The 17,807-nt window shown below is 43.2% G+C and overlaps 1 protein-coding gene across 5 annotated transcripts in view; it reads right to left on the bottom strand.

Moving 5' to 3' along the window:
- The window catches only part of KANK1 (KN motif and ankyrin repeat domains 1), a 113,798-nt gene that overhangs the window by 27,388 nt on the left and 68,603 nt on the right, over window positions 1-17,807 (bottom strand). Inside the window, exon 1 of one of the 5 annotated variants that reach the window (XM_057381361.1) lies at window positions 14,083-14,105. The exons of 2 other annotated variants lie outside the window; for them this stretch is intronic. Coding sequence is in view for 1 of the 3 variants with exons in the window: in XM_057381357.1 (XP_057237340.1) it covers window positions 298-367 (70 nt within the window). In the remaining 2 variants the exon portion in view is untranslated. Of the gene's footprint in view, window positions 1-297; window positions 407-1,468; window positions 1,516-14,082; window positions 14,106-17,807 lie in introns of those variants that run through there. 2 more of the 5 variants (XM_057381360.1, XM_057381357.1) reach the window with 2 other exon arrangements.

The following is a 17,807-nucleotide window of genomic DNA, read 5'->3' as shown; positions in this document are numbered from 1 at the left end:
CCAGCAGGATCCCGAACCCCACTGCTCAGGAACAAGCGTTGCAAAAGAAGCGCACCCGCYTGCCCTCCAGACACAGGACTCGCCTGTTCCCGAAGCAATCTAAATAAAACTTCAATACATCCACTGGGTTTTCTCGGGCTGTGTTATTTTCTACGGCTGCCATACAACCTGCCTCTCCTGGCCGCATACTTGGCAAGAGGAAAAATACAGATAAAGAAAAATAAAAACGGAAGAAAAAAAAAAACCCTATTTCAAGTTATGCGCTGAAGGAATAATAAAAGCCGGCTTTCCGGTTACCTGGCTTAGCCACATGTCTCTGCCCCCACACGGCAAATTTTCCAGCCACGTATGGCTGTCCCAGCTTCATGTGTCACACGGCGGAGCCCTGCCTCCCTCCTGCTCTGGCTTCACCCCATAAGGAAGAGCCGCCCGCCCCCGCTCCGCCCGCCGCGCTGCCCCTCCGCGGAGCCAGCGCTCCCTGTCCCCTCCAAACCCACAGCTTCGGAACCCGCGTCTTCCTAAAGGAAAATCAGCCTCAGGGGAGGAGGAGGCAGGGGGGAGACAGAGAGGGGGGAAAAAAAAAAAGAGAAACTCTCAACTTACTGCAGTTACAGGAAGTGACTTAATGTTGTACTAAAAAGGTTTTCGGCGGGGGGGTGGGAAGCGCCTGTTTTTCCAGTCTCCTTGGCATACTTAAGAAAAGCTTTGCTTACAGACAGTGTAACTACTTTCATGGCGATCTGTCATACTTTTGGCTACCACAGGACAGCCCCAGCAAAAGATGAGAGAGAACGCTGCTCAGGAAGAACCTATTGTCCCCGGGACAGTGATAGGATGGAGGCACAAACAGAGGCATGCACGTATTAGGGACACAGCATTGKGCCCGGCCAGAGCACCTCAGTACCTCGGTTCTGCAGTGCATGCAGACGGTTCAGAAAAACAACCCCCTCTCCCGACCRCATGTTTGTGCTGAAAGACCAGAGTGTCAGTACAGTGCGGTATTTACTTACAGATACACCCAAAATAGCCATCTAAATACCAGTGGAAGCAAAAATACCGGCATACAGAGACACTTCAGACAAATAAGGAGACAGTTCTGTCCAGCTGGACTGCCTCAATGCCAGGCAGGGGAGAAATCTCTGAATTACTCCTCTTYCTTTCTGAAGTCAGTACTCTGTTCAGATTGTCATGCTGGCTCCATTCCCTGCAGACAAACAACTCTCCACACCCCACAGCTCCACACCCTAGGCTGGTCCACCTGCACCCTAGAGGTTTGTCCCCACTCTCTCCTTGTCCCTTACTCCCTTCTGGGTTCTTTCTGCCTTCGTCCCATACTTTGGATTTTTCAGTCATTTTCTCTTACATCCATTTGCCTGCACCACATAGACCAACATCTGCTTATACTCTCACCCATCATCTCAGGTTTGGTTTACACAGCCCATGTAAATTCAAGCTTCATCGGTTTTACCTGATGTGCCATTTTTCCCAGTTCCTTTCCTTTGCTTGTCTTGGTCCTTGTCCTTCTATCCAGAAACATCTCTGATTCTCCCATCACCACACCTGTGAAGTCAGGCAATTTCTCTAATCTRTCCTTGGGCACAATGCATTGGATGGGGGAGGGAAGAACAGACTCTTCCTCCTTGGAARGCCTAGCACTTAAGAGTTAATACATCTTTGGAAAATATTCATAAAACCTCTAAAGAGACATGCAAATCTTGTGGTCGGTCATGGGAGTCAAGCTGGGATCTCTTAGGCGTTTTTTTCTTCATGGAATTGTATTAAGATTGCTCAAGAGAAACATATAAAAAATAAATAGTAATAAAGAAACAACCACACTGACCCTGAATCCCTCACTGAGCTTCTCCACAACACGTGCAGACAGCTCAGTGTCCCCGCAATGGAATCTGTCTGGTGCTCAGCCTCAGCTGGCAGTGGTGCCAGGACACAGTTTGTATCTGGCGCAGCGTGGGGCTGCCTGCTGCTGCTTCTCCTTAAAGCAGCACAGTGAGCATTCCACCAATGCAGCCCCAGCACTGTCAGCTGATCCCTGGAGATGCTTCTTGATACGTTAAAGACAAATGAGGATCARGCAGGCGATCCACTACCACCAACACAACCCTGCAGCATGCAGGAGCTGTGCCAAGCCTTTGTGCATTTTGTTGTCTCAGAGAAAGGGCCAAAATGGGTGTGCCTGTTAAACATGAAACAAAACAAAATGGGTGGCTGTTTTGAAGCTATAAAAATGGTTTTGTTGGTTCCAAAAGGAAAAAAAAAATCTAAGAAGAATTAAATTGATAAACACCTGGTAAGGATGCAGCCCTCCTTTTCAGCTCCTAGGTTGTGGATGAACCATGGAAATGCTTATTCCCTGGCTTTGGAGGGTAAGTGCCAAGTGCTACACCAGGAGGTACCCCAGATTAAGCTCAGAGGAAGCAGTGTCCCCTTCATGCCCAGAGACCTCCAGTGAGCAAAAGATTCCTATGCCCACCACAGAGAAGTATTGCAGCAAACACCACACAGTACAAACATTCTTGTTAGGTGCCTGGTCTCATCCTCGGTTTGATCATGGACACTGGCTGAACTTAGAACTATTCCCTGGCCTCTGCAGTAGATCAGGCAAATATTAATCACCTGTGCACATGCACTTTTGTCTGTACAAATGCTGCAGATGCTCTTGTTTTCACAGAAAAGGTTGGAAAAGACCTTTAAGGTCAAGTCCAAATGCAGTGAGACAAACACACCATGTTTTAAAACCAGTACCTGTGAAGCAGAACATCCGTGAAGCATAGAGACCTTGCTGTGGTACTGTCATTATTAATGTGATTACTTTCTCCACAAGTACAAAGATGTCATTTCCCTCTCCCTGCTGCAGGATAACTGTGGGCAGGACACTAGTAGCATTTAAAAAATGCACTCTTCCTAAAATGTTCTCACCTTCAGCACTGCTGGGACTGGCTCGGTCCAAACATTCCAGTCTTGCCAACTTCTATTAAATAATATCTTATCAAATGCATTACACAAGAATATCAGTGTATTAAAATACTGTCAGCTCTATCCAAGTCCACATAATCATGCCAGCTTCCAGACAAGAATAACTGGGGAAAGAATAGAATATTTAATTGTTGTGCTGTGAGAACTTCTCAGGAAGACAAAAGCAAGGGAATTGTGGGCACATATTGAGTTGTGGTTCCACAAGTTAGAAAAAGTTATTGTAGAGCTGACTTGGAAGGTCCAAGAAAAGCAAAGAGAAGGAACTGAAAATGTATTTCTGAAGGTAAAAGCCTGAGGTGCCTTGAAAAATACAGACATCACATATAAAGCCTGCTCTCCCCATCTGGTTATGATATCTGCTCTAAAGCATTTTTATCAAGCATCTGACTGCTACTAAAGAAGTCTTTWTCATTGAAATACTGCTATGAATAAGTCTCCTTCCAGAGTTATGGTATAAAACAATTTCATAAAGAATGCTGCAAAGGAAAAAAATGCAGAGGCAATAGTTGGCATAAATGGAGTCAAATCAGTATGTTTATATGCTCAACTTCAGTTTGAAAGGTTATCTGGGGCAGAAAAAGGGATTTAAAAATGTTCAGACTTTTTGATTCCTTACTAAAACRGAGAATAAACTGGTGGGTTCTCCCCTTCTCCCACCTCTAATATTACTTTTTAATTTTTTTTTCTGCTTTTTAGCATACATAAATGTCTATCAGCTGTCTATCAGCCTCACCTTCTAAAAAGATCCAAAATTTATGTGGCCAAGCACTTTTTTTTTTTTTTTTAAAAAAAAAAAAAAATCAAAATTTATTTTTTAACTTTTTTTTTTTTTTTTTTTTTTTAAAAAAAAAAAAAAAAGCCAAACTGAGTATTTGACCATTTTTCTTTTATTCTCCTTTTCAGATGTTGGGATTTGAATATGTTGAACAAAATAACCACAACAAAACCTCTTGGAAAACAGATTTTAGTCTTCCACACTCATTTGATCAGCCTGCTTTTAGCTATCAATATACAGAAGACACCACAAAAATMCTTGCTCCCCAACAATTCAGTCTAACTCTCCATTGTTTTCAGAAGCACTGGTGGGGAAAAGTCCAAAATCTAAACAGTCCACCTAACAGGTTTTTATTTTATTTTATTCCAAGAACCTAGAGGGGAAAACTTACAGAAACAGCAAATAATTTCTGTACTTTTCCAGACACAGTAGGAGCATGGAGTGTTTTATTTTTCCCCTTACCACTAAAGCACAGAGGGACAGTGTGAAGCACACCACAGGCGTGGAGTACACCCTGCCCCAGCTGCTTGCTCATCTTCTCCAAGCAGGAAAGGCACTGCAGTGCAGCAGCCAAGCCACCGAGCTGCTCATGATCACAGCCTGGTGCTGGGTGCTGGCCTCACCTCGTTCTGCAGCGCTAGGCTGTGGGCTGGCAGGGCACAAGAACACTGCACAATCACACAGCTGCCCAGAACGCCACGCTGTTCTGCGGATGTGGCTGATAACACCTTCCTCTCTTTTCTGCCATGCAAAAACAACCAATAAATACTGCCTTGTAAGGAAAGTAATCTGCTCTGCTCATACTTAGCTACAGTTATGCCCCAAGCAAATAGGATTTAACTCCTGATGCACCTGAGCTGTTTGGTACAGCCCAAACCARAACTCCCCAGACAGAGAGGGATAACAGACCCTGCTACCAAACCCACACTGACAGGCACAGAGGATTCCTCTTTTACAGTGGAGCATATACTGCACATTTTACCAAAGAAATAAATCTCTGCAATTTTTAAATGCAAATTTAATCTGAATGACAAATGAGGAATAGAAAACTGGGAAAACATTTATATATAGTTTTTTCAAATTTTACTTTGAAAAAACTTCAAGTTTTTTCAAAGATTACTTTTCAAAATTTATGTGTCAATACACCAGCTGGGGAACTGACTTTTAAATCTGATATCTAAATACTAAGTGCTTAGGATGGGGGTTGTAATCAGAACATGGGGGATAGCAACTTCCCTGATAATAACAGAAAAGGGCTGAAGCTACACCACTGTATAATAAACAGGGGTTTATTTCATGATGTGGATGCTCCAGCTCAGACATTTGCAGTGCTAAGCCTCAGAGATGTGAACTGAGGACAGTACTCGAGTCAATGAACATAAGCAGCATCTCAAAGCTGAAGAGAGATGTTTCAGATGGCTGTGATGTTTTGCTTGCGCTGTGAACAAAAACTCCAGGGCACTGGACTGAGATGGCACATTTACCATGCAACATTGGTAAAAAGAAGGCATCTAAAGAATTGATCTGCTCTTTTAATACCATGCACTTTACAGAAACAGGATGATTACAGCTGTAGGAGAAAAACTCAAAACAATCACAGCCACAATGCAAACAACATTAAAAGCATCACTRCATGCCCTTGTGAAAGGTGTCTCTCCAGCCTTTTTGCAGGCCCCCCCTTATGGAATAAGAATGCTGCTGGAAGGTCTTCCTGGAGGCTTCACTTTTTCAGACTGAACTCATGCTTTCTCAGCCTGTCTTCACAGGAGAGATGCTCCAGCCCTCTGATCATCTTAATGATCCTGTGAATTGAACTCATCCCAGCAGGTCCACATCCTTCTTATACTGGGGGATCCAGCCTTGGACACAGTATTCCACTTACAAGAGTGGAGAAAAGGGGGAGAATCCCTTCCCTTGACCTGTTGGTCACACTTCTGTAGATGCAGCCCAAGATGCAGTTGGCTTTCTGGGCTGCAGACACACATTGCTGGGTTATTTAGAGCTTCTTGACAAACAACATCCCTAAGTCCTTCTTCCCCAGGCTGTTCTCAGTCCATTCTCTGCCCAGCCTGTGATTGTGCTYRGGATTGCCCCAGCTGGGAACTTACACTTGGCCTTGTTCAACTTGAGGACACAGGCCCACCTCTCGAGCCTGTCAGTCCTTCTGGATGGCATGTTTGCCCTCCAGAGTGCTGACCACACCTGCCCATGTTGGCTGTCAGCAATCACATCCTTATTTTTCATGTCCATCATTTCCAGGAGAATCTCCTCCATGGTCTTGCCTTGCACTGAGACTGACTGGCTGTGGGTCCCTGGGTTTAGCATTATAGCAAAAACATTGAGCCAGCTCTCGTTTTTGTTCTGGTGATCAGATGGATGCTCTAGTCTGGATGTCCCACTGTCATCTCCTCCTTGAGGGTCAGTTCCTCAACCACCGAACTAATTCTTAACCTTGCAGAGGTTAACAAGAGACTCCAGCTTTTCCTCTTTTTCTCATGTTTGCCGGCTGTGACAGAGCATTTTGGTATCACATAGAAAATGCTCAGCATGCTCACCAGCCAGCTAATCAAAGGAGCATACACACAGTGAATCACCTTTTTGATGTTAGAGCGGGGTCTTTCAAGGTCGCATTGCCTATTTTACATCATTAAAGGTTTTCTTTCACATGGTACGAAAAGACTTACCTATAGAATTTATGTCTRAACCACAGCTGAAAGAACAACCACCTTCCAAAAACATACCTCTTAACTATCTCTAGTCTTTCTAATATCTAATTTTTTTTTTTTCTGGAATCTCCAAGCTGAAAACTTGCAGCTCAAGCAGAAGTTCATTTAAACTAGAAAGTGCATACTATAAGACAGGTGTGCAAATTAATTGACCCTGAATTAAAAATTCATCTTTTTAATGAGAAAAATGTTCCTGTGCAAGTAAAAAGCACAACCATCTTGAGAGTGACTGCAAAATGCCCCCCTATCAAATTTCACAGAATCTGCTTTATATTCATGACAACTCGCTTATTTGAGGCTGATAATAATCTCCTTTTCAACACACTGGAATAGCTTGATATCTGGCAGTTTTGTGCTGGGATGTCTTGTGTGTGCACTACCTCAAGGCCCTTTATTACGAAAACTAAGCTAAACTGTTGTGCCTCTATCCCAGTTTCTGACTCACAGGTCCCAAGGGAAGTCATACTACAAGTGGCAGGAAGCAGGGCATGGGTGGGAAGGGATACAGTCATTAGCTCACTTTGCTAAGTGCCCCTCCAGCAGCAAGGAGGAGCGGAGCAGAAACCATGGTGGTGACTGCTGCTGTCACCAACAGCACTGCCACCCCTCGGKAGAAACAACTGAAAACAGTGGCCACTTGGGCAGATTGCTGTCACAAGTCCACCTGTGGGTGTCCTGTGGCTTTAGGCATGGCCAGCAGATCCACTATCAGGCAAGTCAGAGCAAGGCTTAGTAGCATTTCAGTGATGGGCTTCCTGATCATCCTCCACCAATGCCCCATATTAATGCCAATGTGAAGCAATGCAACTCAGAAAGAAACAGCTTGTCTTACACTGAAAGCAAACCACTCGATTGGTGACAGGGGCTCAGCTGTCTCAGACAGAAAATGCTCTCCCCTGAAAGATGTGCATTTCCTCACAGTGAACAGCCTCCTGCTGTCTCAGTTATCCCTGGGAAGAGCAGCGAGGTGTCAGCAGTGATCCTTCACTTTTGAACTTGAAAACAGGGCATCTCTGTCCTGTTTACTTAGGCTGGAAAACTAGATGCCAACACAGCAAGTCCAAACCAGTATTATTTTTTTCAAGCACTTGAATTCCATGTGCATTTTTTTCATCCTTTGTGCAGTATTTGTTTACTTGAAAACTGTCCTTTGTCATTCCTGAAGTATTTATTTCATTCACATTCTGCTGTGTGCATGCTTTTGGCTCCAAGCACATTTGTGAAAAATTGAGAGAATTCAACATAAAGATACTCTTCAAATCAGAACAGSTCAGACCTGGCAAAATAATGCAAATTTTTTAATAATGTAAGGCAAACAGTAGATTTCAATCTCAAGTTCCACACAGGGAGAAAAACATGAAAAATGATCTGCTGAATTCAGTGGGAGGGAAGTTCAGTTTCAGACCACGATGGCTCTCTCCTGCAGGTCTGAGCTTCAGAYCACCATAGTCCTCCTTTCTGTAAATGCATCCTAATGTATCTGGGCTAACTGTGTCAGCCAGTGATGCTGATGAACACGAGGTTGACTCCCAGTGCTGGTGAAGCACCTTGCTGTCCTCTGCAGCACACAGGAAACTCCACAGCTCCCCTACCTCCCTTGCCAACCCCTGAAAACGTGGCAGCATATCAGCCCCACTCTCCCAACAGTACATCACTCCCTGTTGCTTTATGCTGCTTTGCTGTCACAACACAAGTGACAGAGGAAAAAAGAGCTACCAAGTCCAGGGCTTGAATCCACATAGTRTGATGGGCTTTACGAAATTCATATGGAAAGCTGGTAAAGCAAAAGAGGAGCCAGCCTCCCAATTTTTATCTTCCTTCCTACCTTACCCAAATCACTTCATCACAGCCATGGATGCAAGCTGTGTTTGCCTGAAAATGTCCTTTAGCACAAAGATGCATCAGYGTTACCTGCTGAAGCACAAGCAAAGAAGGCTGTATTTGCCTTCTGTCCAAGAACAACTGAATCAGAAACCCAAAATCTTTAGATTTATAATGTCATTACCCTTCTGTGCTTATGAATCTCTGAAGAGGTGAGAAGTGGAGAACAGATACACAGGGCTATTGTAACAGGAACAGCCATCAGGAAAGAACCTGGACTGCTGGGATATAAACCTGCTGTGGAGTATTAAAACTGATTTACAGTTTCAGTTTGGTCTTACAGCTGTGCACAGAGTGGAAAAAATGGAAGAATTGTCTTCTGCAAGAATGGTTCAACAAATATTTGTTTTTATGAGTCCTGGAAGGACATTATTTTGTCACATGCTTGCCTCCATAAGAAATATGGTTTATGCTGCATAATCAGTATGATATTTCAAATACCGGGAATTGTTCCTTCCTCCCCTTTTTATATTAATCTAGTACTGATTCCTTCTATAAGATAAGCTGTGCATTGCTTTCCAAACTTAAAAAGCCTAAGCAATAAGCATTCGCCAAAAAATGGAAGGCTTTTCCCTTGCATTTAAAATAAAATGGTTCAGAACAACAAACTGATTTTCTAAAAAAAGTTTTAAAGGCAATCACCAGATTAAATATGGAAAGGGTCCTTTTTAGAATTAATTCTTTATGTACATTCTAAGTAACTAAAACTAGTAACTAGTGATTTATGATTGAGTCAATAAAAAATATTCAGAATTAGTAACTCTGAGGGTAACAGCTACCTTTCTGTTTTTGAAACGATGATTTCAGCAAATAGGTGCAGGGCCCTGCTCCCTTTACTGGAGCTTTCACAACAACAATTTTCCATGAGAAAACCTGGAAGGCTTGTTGAAGGAAACAAACTCTGTTTGTAAGGACAAAAACAAGGAGGCACCAGAGGTGCCTGAAACCCCGAGAGCAAACTCCCTTCTGATGGCAGCACTTGTGAGACAACCCAACTAACACAGCACTGTTAAAAATGAGAGAAAACCCCTCTACCCATCCCACCTTAATATCCCATSAGAACATCAAAGGCTGGTTTTAGCAGTGCCAGCCTCGCACCCCAGCCCATTCSAGGGTCTCACTCACCGATCCACTGAGAAGAAAACCCCTGGGTGTTGCCRCGTTCGGTTTTTCAGCAAATTAAATCTGAAGCACACTTTCCTTTGCCTTAAAGGGACTGCATATTCCTGACACATCAGCAGGCAGRGAGCCCAGTGGTTGCTACAGAGCATTTATTTATACTCATTTGGAATTTCCTGAGACAGTCCCAGCCCGGCAGCCGGCCCAGCACAGCGCCAGTGGTTTCCTTCATCGCACTTCATGTGCTGTGCAGTGCCTCTGGCTCCCCAAGGGTTAAAATACACAAAATGGGCAGCAGGACAAAAGGAACTGTACCAAATGACACACTAAAAAGATGTTGGGATTTTTGKTTYTGTTTTTTTCTGAGGAAGACAGATTTAATTCCCAAAAGGGAATTTCAAGTTCAGGTCACTTCTTTTCCACCCTGTGTTCTCCCTTTYTCCCCAAGCCCTTCACCCCCACTTCTCTTATTTCTCACTCCCACATGTGGACTGAGAGCACAGAAAGGTTCATTGATGTAATTTGCGCAGAACAATTACCCCTGTTGTAACCACTGCTGCTTGCAATTTTGTCTGTGTTGCATTCAGTCTTGCTTTATTTACGCTTCTCAAATGCAGGTTATAATTTGAGGGATAAAAATAAAAGCTTTTAGTATATGTTTTCYTTTTTTTTCTAAAACACAACCAAAATATACAAGATATCCTTCATGCTAGTAGAAGCATTGAATACAATGCACAAACAGATCTGATTTTTCCATATTTAATTTTCTTGTTTCCACATAACACCAAGTATTAATTCAAGTAAGGATAACTGGGATTCCAGATGCAAGAAGACTCACTTCTCAGCATCATAAAAAGATCCTCAAAGCTCCATCTCTCTTCACCTCTGCTTRCAAAAACAGTTGCTGTTACAAGGTGACAGACTCACTTAGCAAAGGTAAGAGGTCCTAAGACTTCACRGGACTAAAGGAAAATAATTTCATTTCTATGCTTTCCATGCAGATTCCCAAGGAAACTTAAAAAAGAAAAGAAGGGACATGAATTCTCAAAACAATTTCCAAGATCACTGTAGATTAGAAGAGCTGTGCTTCAAACAGAAGTGGGATCTTGTGCTGAAATGACAGGAGCAAAATTCAAGATTCAAGTAGTCTGCACTGCCTTCAGCTAAAATTGCAGATTTCCAATAAAAGTGTTTCCTGAATGTCTGATGGTTTCAGTGGCATTTAATATGAAGGGAAGTAACATRTAATACTTCCAGGCTCAGCTTTTGGACTCTAAAGTAGGTCCTGCCCTCTAGGTAAAATTTTAAATTTATTTCCTTGAATTATAAGTCATTGATGTATCCAGTATAGAACATGAGATCACAAAAAAAGTCTGAAGAAGCCAACTTGTTTCATCTGTGAACCACAAAGGTATTGAATTTTAAATGAATTTGGTTTGGTCTGTGCTCYAACCTCCCCATGCATGAAGAAAAGCAGCTTTCCATAAAGTACTATTTATGGGAAGATTCTAACCATGAAGTTTCTGCTAGAAGACAGAAAAACTCTAGGGCAKCTGACACCCAACCCATGCTTTCAGTTCAGGGAAAAAGCAAAAATTCAGCCCTTGAAACAGTGCCTGGAGTTTCACCACTTTGTGCTTGCTGCTCTTCAAACCCTATCTTTCAACCAGCCAGGTGAGGCTGTTTAAGGTGGGCATCTGTAGCTCCATCAGCAGGTTCTTCACACCAGGAAGGGGAAGTCATTAAAATACCCATCTAGTTTTCTGTTGTGGAAACAAAGGCAACACTTGGAATGGGGAGGGGAGAGGAAGGGAGAGAATGGTCAGAACATTCTCCTCAAGAGTTAGGATTCTGCTCAGAGAAAAAAAAAAATCTCTTAACATTATATGGTTTTGTTTTTCTAAAAAAAGACTGCATGATATCCTGTTTAGAGAAGAAGAGATTTTAGCAGCTGTCTCCACATGCTCCATCTGTTTATAATTACTCCGTGGTTTTGAGGGCTCGACATTTGAACAAGCACTTCATCGAGTCATGCACCTTGAGTGGGCTGTCCTTGAAGCTCTGTTAACTCAGCAGGCTGAGAAAGACCTRCCACGAGTGCACCTGAAGATCCCGTAATGTATTACACAGCCTTTGTACAGCAATTCAAATATGGAGGCACATGTCTGGGTTAGCACAAGTAAAACCTAAAGGCAAAGAGCTTATACGTATTTATTTTGGCCTTTGAGACCATTAAAGTGTCAAATAAACTCATTCAGCCGCTGTTTGCAGTAGAAACAAAACTGAGGTCAGAGCACAGCTCCCCAGTGACCAAAAAACCTGACTTGGTCTGAAGCAGAGTGAATGTAAGGTTTGGTGTATGGGCAGCCATCCAGCTGATAAATTCTTATCTAAAAAGCAGGTTATTTCACACCCCTTTTGAAAACAAAAGGCAGAGAGGGCACAATGGATCTGTGAAAGGCAAAGGATGAAACACAGCTCTTTAAAACACATGCCTCCAACAGAGCATTTCCTCAGCAATGGAGTGACTCTGCTTGGAAAGAATGAATTGATCTTCCTGATTACAGTGATCCAGTCCAGGGGAGCACAGACCTCAGCCAGACCCACCACTGCCAGGTTTATGTTCCTATCCCCAAAAACAGCTGCTGCATTTTGATGAAGGTTGGATATGGGGTTCTTCCAGATTTTGTGAAACAGTGGGCACGTGTTATTTTGTTTTCTTTTTTTTTTTCATTCCATACTTTGGCAGCTAGTTTCCACAGAATGATTTAAAACTATTAGCCATTGRGGTCAGACACGAAACTGATCTGGCCCAGCCATCTTCTCCCTAGCAGGTGCCTCTGGAAGAGCATACAAAGAAAGCAAACATACAGCAACATTTCTCCTCTTGGCATAYGGAAACCTGCAACCCTGAGACTTTCCAAGCTGAGGTGCCCCAGGATGAGTTTTAAGTCACAGTGTCAAATGTATGTTTTCAGGTGCAACTGATAAATGCACCCCATATTATTGTTAAGTGTCCATCTAGTTTAGCTTCACACAGAATTAATTTCATCTACTTGGAATTTTGTGTGTCCTCAGGTGAGTAACGATCCCTGTCATTCTCCCAATGTGACTGCTTGGGAAAGCTTATTGTAAGTCTTGTTGGAAGAGCAAGGAGAACACTCAAGCCCTTAAAACTGCTGAAATGTTGTTTTTTCTTAGAACCATAGTAGCAGAATTTTTTAGGTCGGAAAAGACCTTTAAGATCATCTGTTAATGCAGAACTGCCAAGTTCACCACTAGAACACGTCCCTTCCCAAGCACTGTGTCTACGTGTCTTTTAGAAATCTCCAGGGATGGTGTTTCCACAACTTCCCTGAGAAGTCTGTTCCAAGCTTGGCAAYCCTTTTGGTGAAGAAATGTTTCCAAATATCCAACCTAATCCTTCCCTAGCASAACTTGAGGCTTTTTCCTCTCMTCCTGTCACTTGTTACCTGGGASAAGAAGYTGACTCATCTGGCTACAGCCTCCTTTCAGGCAATTGYTGAGAGTGACAGAGTCCCCCTGAGCCTCCTCTCCAGGCTAAACAGCCTCAGCTCCCTCAGCTGAGTGATTCTGGATAGGAATACCTTCTTTTAACCTTATAACTTAAGATACAGAAAAAGAAATTTTAATATTTGAAATTTAAGAATCACAGTTTTGCTGGAGGGAGGGCGATAAAGGACTTAGCCGTGGACTTTTTGAAGTAAAAAAAAAAAAAAAAAAGCCCTGGTGATCTTCATAAGCCCTTGAAACCTGACTGCCCTGATCTTGTCTTTATGCTTATATCATATGCAAATATTAGTCCACTTTTTTCAACCACGGCCATGCACTTTACAGTATTTTCTTGCCCTGTCCTTTTTTTTTTTTTTTTTTTTTTTTTTTTTTTTTTTTTGAAAGCTACTCACTTTAGATTTACCAGGCAGTGTACATGAAGTGTTAAAAATTGACCTATTTGCTAGTATTAGACCTGGAATTCCAGTAAGAGCAGCAGAATTGCACAAGTGTTTCCTTTCTGTTATGTGATCTTCTGCACACCATATGACAGCGCTGCAGGCAGAAGAGCTGGATGTGTGGAGCAGGAGCAGGGAAGGGGCCAGGAGCACATCAACAACAAACCCCTCAGCAGCAAGAGACTGCTCCAGACAAGGGATGTCTGGTTTACATAGGGAGTACAGTCTGTTCCCAATTATCACGTAATTTGATCCTCACTCTAATCTGACCAAACCTTCAAACCCAGATATTAAAAAGTTCACCCCTGCCCCCCTTTCTAACAAATACTGAAAGGTAATACAAAAATTTTAAAGACCTGTGTGTTGAAGGAAAGCAACATATTGTTATAAAGAAAAAATGTACAGGAATATATTAATCTAAAAAAAGAGAAGACAATTACATAAAACATTGATTACAGTGCAAGGTAACTAGAGAGGGGAAACTGGGCCATAATAAAGGGACTGACTGTGAGAAGGGGTAAGGGTCCCATTACCTAATTCTAGAGGTAAGAAGGCTTTGCAAAAGATAGGGAAGGATGGACAGAAAGCATGAAAGAATATGTCTGGATTGCACACTCACCTGCCACTCCAAGTATCTGAGCATTTAGTTTTGTCAACGTCTTTGTGAAGAGTCAGATGAAGAAAATTCTGAAGAGACTGAGAATATGCTCTAAAGAGTTTTAGAGAGACAGGGAGGAGAGCTCTTTTTGACCTGGCTGGYCCACTAATTCCACCCAGACACACCAACCTTTATCCCACGGCAGAGGTCAACCACTGCCTTCTACCAATGTGGTGTGATTTCTGCATGAAATCAGAGGCAGAAAAAAAAAAAAAAAGGAGGATGGACACAAGTATGCTTCTGTCCCAAAGCTCAGAGCTGGTTACACTGAGACATCCCRGCAGGAATCTGTACTCTGCTACCAAGGGGAGTCATGTTACCAGAGGAAGGAAATGGAGATACAGCAGCAATGYCAATGTGGGACGTCCGAGTGTTCCCTCAGCCCCTCAAAGTGCTGTGAAAATATGATACAGGAAGGGCTGCCCTTCTGTCARCTCTAATCCAAAACCTTACAAATGGCTTGAAAGGGGGGCAGGAGAGGTGACCACTACAAGAAGCTTCCCAAGGACTTCTGCTCCAGCAGTAGCCCTTCTATAAGGAACATATCTAAATGCAGGCACTCAAATGTTTACAAACAGAAGACAACCAACTGTCATCAGGCTATCATCCAAGCCATTTTCCTGAGGGACCACAGACTTTTAAAGGGAACAGAATACCTTCCCTTCCCACAGGGAGGAGATTCATATGCATTATTCATTAACTGCTTTCTGCAGAAGGATCTGGGAAGTGAGGAATACTGTAGAATAGTTTGGGAGAAGATTTACTGAGCTGTGTATTTTGAAAGTGGGAAAAGGCAGACAACGAAGAGAGAATAATTTTTCAAGTCTGGGAAAAGTTTATTCTTGCTGTTTTTCCTGTGACATGTGCCTGCCCTGCTACTGCTACTTGCTCCTCACCCCAGCTGCCAGCAGACAGTGCAAAGCAGTGACTTCCATCATGAGAACTTAGGGGTTTTACCACTGTTAAATCTCCAGTTCAGTAAGGCTGCACGGTAACACAAACAGCAAGACATGCCTGATGAGTCCCTAGAAAATGACTGGCTTTAAAATGCAAGATGAGGACATTCAGCTGCCTCCCAGGGTGTAAAGGGCATGCATTTCCACAGGGAGCAGCAGCAGGCCACATGAGAATGACCAGGTGCTGCCCACACAGGTGCAGTGCGACAGCTCAGAGAAGGAAAGCCTGCATTACTCCAYGAGCAAGCTTTCCTCAGAAAAAGGAGTCCTCTAGGTGAGATACAAGAATTTTCCGGGGCAGCTGCAGAACAAGACAACTGTGAGTATCTCTGAACAAAGGAGAGATCAATTAAATCTGTTCCTTTTCTCAAGGCGATTTGCTCTCCTGCAGAGCACTAGCATCTTATAATGGCTTTGTATCTTGGCCATTTCCACCACATGGAATTTCCATGTCTAAGGACTGGGCTATCCGGAGCAGATTGCTATGTCCTCAAACTCCCAATGGCACAGTATTTACTGTATCCTTTCTAACTTTTTCCTGACCCTTGTCTTTCTGCCAGAATCAAAGACCTGTGGGCATTCTTTGGGCAACAGGTCCTGAATAAAAGAAGATACATGGTCCCTGGTCCTCTGCAGTCTCATAAAGGCCTCTAGGTTGGGCAAATGTAAGTCAGGGCATTTTTAAGCTTTCTGCTGCAGTGACAAATGCATCCTTGGATTACAGGCATCATTTAGCAGCTGCAGAAATTATTATTAATTCAAGTAAAAAGCTGGCATTTGCTGTAAGATCATGTGCTTCAGTTACAGCCATCTGTCCTTAAGGCAGATATASCATCAGTGAATGCACTAGAACATACTGATTAAAATTTTGATATGACTTGTGATAGAGATTATGTGAAATTACTGGAGGCTCACTCCCCTTCTCCTCACAGATTTCAAGGTCCCACCCTATCTTGTTTTTAATACTGGGCACCACCAGAGTGACTCACAGGATCACTTGTGGGTGAGGCAGGAGCTGGATTCCAGTGACAACCATCTGCTCATCCTGAAAGCTCAAGACTGAAGGCCAATTCAGCAAGCTCTTCTGATGGCAAGAGCCTCTCACCAGCTGCCAAAAACACACCTTGGGCATACACCCATCTACATTTATTCTGAAAGTTATTGGAAATAGGCTCAGAGCAGCGAGCATGGTAGGGGAGCCATAGGTTTAAACAGTCTCTCATCACACAGTCCTGACTCAAACAAATCTATCTTTGCTTGCATGGCTGATTTGCTAAAAAACACAAACTCACTTGAATCCTGCTCACTTGCATCTGCTAAACTAAGCAAACTTGGGGGCTGCTGAGCTCAGAGGCTGGGGTGTCAGTGGCACTGCAGTGATACCTCAGTGACAGCCACCCTGCAGGACGCAGCCAGAGTGGCTCTCAGTAGGGCTCTTGGGGCAGTACTGCAATACTCAGGAGTAAAAGCTCCAGAAGACAGACTAGACTCTAGCAATCAAACACTTTCAACTGCAAACTCCTTCAGGTCTGTAAATTCCCTCTTTGATGGTCCATAATGAAGAATGGTGGATATTCTGCTGAAATTAATAACAGCAGCAGCGTTCKGGTGCACAGCACTTTCTGCTTAGACTATATCCACATCAAGAGGCTAGAAATCATGCAAAATTCCATGCATACTGCCTAAGGTTACATAATCTATCTAATTTTTTTAAAAATTGAATCATAGGAGAGACCCTAAGTCAAATAATACAGTAACTGAAGGAAAAGTGTATCTACAAATGCTTGGCAAGCATTGTTACAAATCAATACAGAAGATGTGTGTGATAAAAACATTGGCTCTAAGTAAATAYGTGTTCTATCTACTGGCGTCTATTAAAAGGGTTAATAAGTTAACTGRGGTTTTCACAATACTTTTCAACAGTTGCTTAAGCATTTATATATCAGCAGATGGAAAACACATTTATTAAACATTTGGTCGTTGAGTCATGCTGACGTTGATGTCTCAAACAACACTAATTCAGGCAGCAGCTTTTTGCAACAGCCTCATTCTCTGACTAACTGGTGCATAGCTCTTACTTCACATAGGAGTCAAGAAAACTGCTCAGAGAAAATCTGACCAGAGGCCCAAAGGGTGCTGCAGAGTAACTGTGCACTTATAAAATAACTAGAGGGATGCCAGGCTGCTGCAGAGGAAACAASCATCCAGATTCACTTTGTTTCTCTCATCAAACCACTTGTGGTCCCACCACCCTGGCTCGCTCTGGAGAATGGAGGTGGATGCCCAGATCGKCTGGGAGTGAAGTGGGAACACAGACAGTTGACAGCTGCAGACTGGTTGTTAGAGCAGCAGCTCCTCACTTTACAGGTGCAGGGGGTCTCACAGTAAAAGCAAAGTCCAGGTGCTGCAGTGCCTCTGCTTTCAGAACTGTGCCAGAGTCTAAAGCATGGAGCAGAGCTAAGCGTGCAGGGGAATGTTAAATGAGTGCCAGCTAAGTTCAGTGCTCCTGTGCATGGAGTGGGAAGGCATGAAAACAAATCTGTACCCTAGACTGAGAAGGAGGGAGGAAGAGAAAGGATCCCAACAGAAGGGAGGAAGAGAAAGGATCAGGGAAATCTCCAGCACTGCGTACAGAAAACAACATGCATTTGCTTTACAGTGAAAGTAGAGATGGGTTTGTGCAACAGCCTTGCTATACTGACCCCTGCAGCCCGTCCTGCTTTAGAAAAC

The sequence above is a fragment of the Malurus melanocephalus genome, unplaced genomic scaffold (genome assembly GCF_030028575.1).
Source record: "Malurus melanocephalus ecotype Western Australia unplaced genomic scaffold, MMel_1.1 scaffold_506, whole genome shotgun sequence".
Lineage (NCBI taxonomy): Eukaryota > Metazoa > Chordata > Aves > Passeriformes > Maluridae > Malurus > Malurus melanocephalus.
This window is presented reverse-complemented; position numbering and strand designations above follow the sequence as displayed.